We start from the raw sequence: 8,482 nt of genomic DNA, 5'->3' as shown, positions 1-8,482 counted from the left end.
GGCGCGTGAACAACGCGAGGCTCAGCGTCTCTCCAGATTTTGCAAACTCGCTGTGTTTTATCTGCTCCTCGCTGTTTTTTTCATCCAGTACAGTGCTGCTTTAACATCCTATAGCAGACAGGAGCTCCTAGACATAAAGTCCTCCAACTCGGACCGTTTTATCGCCGATCTCCGACTCATCCCGGAGATCTCCAGGACACCGGAGGCTGCCCACTCCACCCGGCCGGGCGGAAGTGCTCGCAGACGGCGTCGAGATCGTAAACAAAGGCGGGGAAAGCGCGGAGGGCTACGAGCTAGGCTAAAGCTAACACCGCACCGGCTCCCTTTACCTAGCATTTTCCTTGCTAATGTCCGATCTCTGATCAACAAAATGGACGAACTACGACTCTGTATCACCAACAACAAACGGATTATGGACTCAAACGTCATGATTTTCACAGAGACTTGGCTTAACAGCAGTATCCCGAACAATGCTATCGAGTTAGCAGGACGCTCCATCCTTAGGGCAGACAGGACTGTGGACTCTGGTAAAACCAAAGGTGGAGGTTTGTGCATTTATATAAACAATGCTTGGTGCACAAACTCTGTTATCACAAAGAGTCACTGCTCACCCAATGTGGAGTTTCTCATGGTAAAATGTAGACCTTACTACCTCCCAAGAGAACTCACATCGGTCATTGTCACTGCTGTCTACATACCACCAGATGCTAATGCTAAGATTGCAATGAAGGAACTGCATGTAGCCATTAGCAAACAGCAAACAAGACACCCAGAGGCTGCTTTTATTGTTGCGGGTGACTTTAATCACTCCAACCTGAAGACAGTCCTCCCCAGGTTTCATCAGCATGTTTTGTGCCACACCAGAGGAGACAAGACACTGGATCATGCTTATTCAAACATACCTGGAGCCTACAAGACGACACCCCTCCCCCACATAGGACAGTCTGATCACCTATCCCTTTTTCTTTCCCCGAAGTACTTACCACTCATCCAACGTGTGAAACCCACAGTGAAGACAATAAAAGTGTGGCCTATGGGAACAGACTCTGTGCTACAGGACCAGTTCAAGCACACAGACTGGAGTATGTTTGCAACCTCAGCAACCACTCACTCCCATACTGACATCGAGCGCTACGCTTCCTCGGTAATGGACCATATCTCTGCCACCATTGACGGCGTCACCACAGAGAAACGGATCACCATGTACCCCAATCAGCGGCCCTGGATGAACAAGGATGTCCGTCTACTGCTGAAGGCCCGCAACACCGCCTTCAGATCTGGAGACGCACAAGCCTATAGTACAGCAAGGGCTAACCTGAAACGGGGCATCAAGCAGGCGAAGCACTGCTACAAGCTGAGGGTTGAGGAGCACTTCTCCAACTCCAATCCCCGACGCCTGTGGCAAGGCATCCGAGTCATCACGGACCATAAACCCACCAACCCCTCACCCCCTCCCTCTGACACACCCTTCCTAGATGAGCTCAACAACTTCTACGCTCGCTTTGAGAAGGACAACCACACATCTGCAATAAAGGCAAAATGGACAGCTGATCACCAACCACTAACACTCTCCACTACTGACGTTGAAGCAGTGTTACGCAAGATCAACGGACACAAAGCTGCAGGACCTGATGGCATCCCTGGTCGTGTTCTCAGAGCATGTGCTGGTGAGCTGGCGGGGGTCCTGACGGACTTATTCAACCTTTCCTTGGCCCAGGCCACTGTCCCAACCTGCTTTAAAACCACTACCATCGTGCCAATACCAAAACACTCCGCCCCAACGTGCCTAAATGACTACCGTCCAGTGGCGCTCACCCCCATCATCTCCAAGTGCTTGGAGCAGCTAGTCCTGGCACATCTCAAATCCTGCCTTCCCCCCACCCTGGACCCCCACCAATTTGCCTACCGTAAGAACAGGAGTACAGAGGAGGCTGTCTCCACAGCACTGCACTCTGTCCTCTCACACCTGGACAATAAGGACACATATGCCAGAATGCTCTTCATAGACTTCAGTTCAGCATTCAATACAGTCATCCCCTCCAAGCTAGTAGCCAAACTCACAGACCTGGGCATCACAGCTCCTGTCTGCAACTGGTTACTGGACTTTCTAACTAATAGGCCGCAACATGTCCGGCTGGACCACCACTGCTCCTCCACCCTCACCATAAACACCGGAGTACCACAAGGCTGTGTGTTAAGCCCATTCCTCTACTCTCTCTTCACCCACGACTGCAAACCCAAACATGGCTCCAATGCCATCATTAAGTTTGCAGACGACACTACAGTGATTGGCCTCATCAACAACAACGACGAGTCTGCCTATAGGGAGGAGGTGGACTGCCTGGCTGCGTGGTGCGAGGACAACAACCTACGACTCAACACAACAAAAACAAAAGAACTCATTGTGGACTTCAGGAAGAATGCTGCCATGCATCCACCAATCTCCATCAACGGTGAGACAGTGGAGCGTGTGGCCAGCTTCAAATTCTTGGGGATCCACATCTCACAGGACCTCTCCTGGACTACCAACTGCTCCAGCCTGGTCAAGAAGGCTCACCAGCGCCTCTTCTTCCTGAGGACCCTGAAGAGGAACCACTTCTCTTCAGACATCCTGGTGAACTTCTACAGATGCACAATCGAGAGCATCCTAACCAGTTGCATCACAGCCTGGTATGGGAACTGCTCTGTCGCGGACCGGAAGGCATTGCAGAGAGTAGTCAAATCTGCCCAACGCATTGCCGGAGCCCCACTTCCTGCCATCAAGGACATCTACAGGAAGCGTTGTCTCAGGAGAGCATCACAAATTGCCAAAGACTCACACCACCCAGCACACAGACTGTTTGCCCTCCTACCCTCAGGGAGGCGCTACAGGAGTTTACGGACAAGAACCACCAGATTCAGGAACAGCTTTTTCCCAACAGCTGTCTCCCTGTTGAACTCTGCCCCCCTTTGCCCACCCCTTCCACTACTTACATCCCCCCGCTGATCTATGCCCTCCCCCACCACTTCATTGCACTATTGTACTATTGCACTATTGTACATACTACTATCTGTTGATTCATTGATCATACTGTTTATAATTTATATAATCTGCAATAACCATACTCTACTCTAGTCACTTCACTGCAATACTGTACATATTACTGTTATTATATATTGTCATATCCATACTGTTTATATTCTGTATAATCTACAATAGCCATATTATAGTCATTTATATCCCTGTACATATCCTCACTGTATTATAGTCATAGCCTGTATATTTTTTTATTTACATAGATCTGTCAATACTTACTACTAATGTACTTATAAAAATTGCACTTCTGGTTGGATGCTAACTGCATTTTGTTGCCCTGTACAAGTGACATGAGCAATAACAATAAAGTTGAATCTAATCTAATCTAATCTAATCTAGAGGTTAGGGTTAGGATTGGATTTGGGTTAGGGTAGGGTTAGGGTTAGGGTTGGGGTGAGTGTTAGGGGCTAGGGTTAGGGTTACCGGGTTAGGCTTAGAGGTTAAGGTTAGGGGTAGGGTTGGGTTAGGTTACGGTTAGAGGGTTAGGGTTAGAGGGTTAGGCTTAGAAAGTTAGGGTTAGGCTTAGAGGTTAGGGTTAGGATTGGATTTGGGTTTGGGTTAGGGTAGGTAGGGTTGGGGTGAGGGTTAGGGTTAGGTTTAGAGGGTTAGGGGGTTAGAGGCTAGGGTTAGGGTTACCGGGTTAGGGTTAGAGGTTAAGGTTATGGGTAGGGTTGGGTTAGGTTACGGTTAGAGGGTTAGGGTTAGAGGGTCAGGGTTAGGTTAGGGTTAGAGGGTTAGGGTTAGAGGGTTAGGGTTAAAGGGTTAGGGTTAGAGGGTTAGGGTTAGGGTTAGGGTTAGGGTTAGGGTTAGAGTTAGAGTTAGGGTTAGAGGGTAAGGGTTAGGGTTAGGGTTAGAGGGTTAGGGTTAGGGTTTGAGGGTTTGAGGCTTTGGTTAGAGGGTTAGGGATAGAGGGTTAGGGTTTGAGGGGTAGGGTTAGAGGGTTAGGGTTAGGGTTAGGGTTAGAGTTAGAGGGTTAGAAGGTTAGGGTTTGAGGGTTAGGGTTAGGGTTAGAGGGTTGGGGTTAAAGTTAGGGTTAGAGGGTTAGGGTTAGGGTTAGAGGGTTAGAGGGTTAGGGTTTGAGGTTAGGGTTAGGGTTGGGGGTTAGGGGTTTGGGTTAGGGTTGGGTTAGGGTTAGGGTTAGAGGGTTAGGGTTAGGTTTGGGTAGAATGAAGTTGAATAAAACAAGTAAACAGAATAAAAGACACACCAAAATACAACATTCATTGGTTAATACATGAGTAAAAACATGAGTACAGTTAAAACATGAGTAAAAGCAGGGCGGGGCACATTTAGAAGGTCATAAGGGCTACGCTCTAATTACAAAAAGATTCCACTCACAAATGAGAAATCCTACTTTGTGGAAAGTTGCTCATCACAGTTGGGTCTGCAATCTATTAACCATTATGAATGAGGGATAACACAATCCTTGATAAGCCTGTTTACTACTATTCAGTTTAAACCAGGGGTGCTCACACTTTTTCAGCATGCGAGCTACTTTTAAAATGACCGAGTCAAAATGATCTACCCACTACAAAAATGCAAAACATCTATTTATTTTCAAATGTATTGAGGATTATTTGTATGTACAATGTATGTTGATGTACCGTACATAACCAAATGAGCCAATATTGCAAAACACACATAATTAACTATTAACATTTTTTGTAATTACCTGAGTTTACTTTGATGACTTGCACTGAATTGAATCAGCCAGGGATGCATAGTCCGGACAGTAGCTGCTGATAGCCAGGTTAGCCAGGCAAATGCACTTCGAAAAAGACATTGTGAAAAAAAAAGTCCACCTCCCATTCCGTATGGAAGTGATATGTTTTTGCCTTTTTACTTGGTCCAGCTACTTCACTCATTTTAGTGACCATAAACTTTAGCGAGGGCTTAAAATCTGACGCAATTCGCCAACTAGCTTAGCACTTTGCATCGTTGTTTACGCATGAGCGGTGAAAAATTCAGCGGTCAAAATTCAGTTGTCATCTGACTGGTTGTCCTGTATGTCAATCAAGTAACGGGGATGGATGATAGGCTGACATCGTAAGTTCTGCTGCACTTAGAGACGTTGTTTGATTTGATTGGTCACCCGAAGGGCAACATTCAGTTGTCATCTGAATGGCTGCCCTGTATATCAATCAAGTGACGGCATTGATGCTAGGATGATATTTTTTTAATGTCACGCCGCGATCGACCAGCGATCGACCAGTACCACCTCCGCGATCGGCCGGTAGATCGCGATTGAATTAATGAGCACCCCTGGTTTAAACCATCCTCACGTGGGTTTAATTTAAATGCATATTCTATTGAAATATGCATTTCACTCATTTCACTCATTTGAAGTATGAAGAAGTTGTCAGAGCAGAATATTTTTAGAAGCATGGCATCCAAAGAGACATTGTAATTGACCATGAATGTGTTAATAGGGCATACAAATCTTTCAAATACAGCAAAGACACATCATTTTCCTTGAGTGACTTCAAAAGTAGCAACCATTCATATGACCCTCTTTGGGAGCATCTGGGTTTTTTGAGCGCTTCAAAGGTAAAAGAAAAGGCAGAGGTACACTCAACGCTTGGGAATTTACTACCCTTCTGGATTCATAACTGCCAAATTCCATTTCCTCTTCGATGAGTCCACTGTCACTCCTCAGAAGCAGAACCATCACCACATCGGACCAAGGGACGGTGACATCAGATTATTGATCTGTTCCTCAGAGGCTTCTGTCATAGACCGCTTTGATTCACAGACTACTGACTTATTATCAGTGTGCCTTCAACTTTCACCATCGACCAATAAAATAGCCCGACCTCATCAGATTCCCAGATGATAAAAGCTGCAATAAACGGTAAATGATAGTCTCTAAGCGACAATGATTTTGATTGACTGTAATCCACCTTGGTAGCTGCTGTATTTACCGAATATATATGTGTGGTTGGACTGCTGCTCTCACCGTCAGATTTAATCTCTTGTGAAAGGGTAAATTAATGAAACATTTTCAGATCAGATTTATACTCACTGTGGTGACACAGATCTATGAGGAAGATACGGTGTATCTAAAAAGACAACCACACCCGCTGTCCCTACTACTAAACTCACTGTGTCACTCACAGTATCTAGGAATGTAAATAACTGATCATTTTAGCATGTGGCAATGTCTGATATGTAGCACATCATGACTGGTTCAAGACTCTTCATCCTTGTATTTAGCAAACATCAACTGCTTGTATTGTTTCTTGAATTGGCTCATCGTTGTGCATTGTTTGAGGTCCTTACTCAATCCATTCCATAGTTTGGTTCCACATACTGAATTATTGAGTGTTAGTGCAGACATGCCAACATGGATGAATCTGTCGTAGTCGGCCTGCAAAATTACTCTTGAATGTGTCACTGATCTCCATTTTGTTGGTTTGTGCTGGTTTTAGTTCCAAGTTCAGTTTGTACAGTACAGATACATAAACAGTTGCTCACTCCCCCAGCGGGGGAATGACAGAAAATAATTGACAACCTCTGAGTTAGTGTAAAAAACACAGAAAGCAAGTAAAAAAATTGACATGATAGGGGTAATAACAAACAAAAATGTTTCTCAAATGTTGGCTCCAGCCAGGAGCAAAAACCAATGTCATGGTATTACTTGTGTTTTAGGATATTGAAGTTTCCAGCTGTTACCTCATGCTGGGACTGGACTCACACCAGGCAGGGACATTTAACTTGGAACTATTCCTGACGGGTGCTGGTCTTCAAAAGCACCTTCTATCTGTTGCTTTGCTTCGACTCGCCTATAAATCTGTCCTGCACTTCAGTCTCACAAATAACACGCAATTAAATTGTTGACCAGCACAGACCTTTCATCGTTTCCATAACTCTACCACCTGTCCTGTGCAGGGTGAAATACGTATGTTGCTACACTATGTCAGTTAACAAGGAGCAGGACGTGCATTTGGAGTCTATTTTCTGCTGCTTAGCCTCGATTATGAAAACCCATTTGTTTCTTTATTGCCAAAGCTTGTTTTGGACACTGTGTGTACCACAAAAACCCACATTACATTTGGGATTGTACAAGAACAAGGAACTTGTCCTATGCTAATGGTGAATTTTGTCTTATAATTGCTCATCACATGTGCTATATTAGGTAATGCAAGTATAAAGGTGACTATATTGTCATTTCAGGGCTTTAATAATGTTAAAAAAAAAACATTTTTAGAAGGTCATAAGCAGGTTTTCTATAAAAATATTCCCTTCATTCATATTGAATCCTTCCTTGTTGAAATGTACCTATTGTGGTCCCATTGCAGGCTTATGGTGGTAAATACATATAAATGATGATGAAATGAATAAATAAACATTTATATTCCTTTTACCTTTATTGATGATTGTTGCCAAAAACATAATGTGGCACCAAGATTAACTTCTACCAACCTCCTGTTTATTTGAATTATTTCTTCAATTCAATAGCGTTTTTCACCTCAATAACCCAAAATACTGAAAGTTGAAGTGCCAGCATTTTCACAAAGAAGGTTTCAAACAGTATTGAATTCAAGAGATAAGATGGTGATTGATCTTGCTGCCGCATTGTGTCTTTGGGAACAGTTACGTCTTCAATGATGGTCAAAGTAAACTTAAATGTTCATTTATCCCTATCATTTCCAATATATATGCATTCAGAATTGTTTTATGCCTGAAAAACTATAATTATTATAATAATTATAAAAACATTTTTTTTTTAGCTATGTGGCATTAATAAAGAACTACAAAGTCAACCGCTGACGATATCATAAATGTTTAAGAACACCGTTGGACTGTGTATTAACAACACAACAAGAATGCATGCAAACCAAAATTGTGGTGTAAATTTTTTTGACGTTAACTTAAAAAGACACTAACCAGGACAGACACCAACCAAGGTTGTCTGTATTAGAGATTATTTACAAATATGCACATTCATTGACTTCCTAGATCTAGTTTCTGACTTGCTAATTTGTTTATTTTTGACCACTAATTCAAACATTGATTTGGTCACCCAGATAAAAGCCAGTATGCAGTGCTTAGGTAGAATCTTGCTGTCCCCATTTTTCAATTTTTCTATTCCTAAGAGTGCGTGAACCCAATCACAGATAAACATCAGGGACGGGTAACATCGCCTTTGGAATATTTCCAAGAAATGCTTTACATATCATGAGCTTTGTCGTTTGATGAGCTTACCTCCATAGTGAGCTCTCAGTGACGCTGTTGAGGTTGAAGTCAAATAATTTGGTCAGCATTAAAATCACCTGCAAAACAAAAGAGTCTGCAATCAGTAAATCATTTATGTTCCAATCAATGTAAGATACATTTTAATTCATTTATTCATTTTCTACCGCTTATCATCACGAGGGTCACGGGTGTGCTGGAGCCTATTCCAGC

General features: G+C 43.5%; 1 protein-coding gene across 7 annotated transcripts in view; it reads right to left on the bottom strand.

The window, feature by feature from the left end:
* The window catches only part of LOC131107404 (VPS10 domain-containing receptor SorCS1), a 153,290-nt gene that overhangs the window by 76,457 nt on the left and 68,351 nt on the right, over nt 1–8,482 (bottom strand). For all 7 annotated transcript variants that reach the window (XR_009120270.2, XR_009120282.2, XM_058057604.2 and 4 more), the window contains exon 2: nt 8,282–8,349. Coding sequence is in view for 5 of the 7 variants with exons in the window: in XM_058057604.2 (XP_057913587.2) it covers nt 8,282–8,349 (68 nt within the window). In the remaining 2 variants the exon portion in view is untranslated. The remainder of the gene's footprint in view (nt 1–8,281; nt 8,350–8,482) is intronic.

The sequence above is a fragment of the Doryrhamphus excisus genome, linkage group LG9 (genome assembly GCF_037039965.1).
Source record: "Doryrhamphus excisus strain RoL-2023G ecotype Guam linkage group LG9, RoL_Dexc_Guam_v1.1, whole genome shotgun sequence".
NCBI lineage: Eukaryota > Metazoa > Chordata > Actinopteri > Syngnathiformes > Syngnathidae > Doryrhamphus > Doryrhamphus excisus.
Note: the sequence above shows the minus strand (reverse complement) of the source record. Positions and strands in the feature narration are given on the sequence as shown.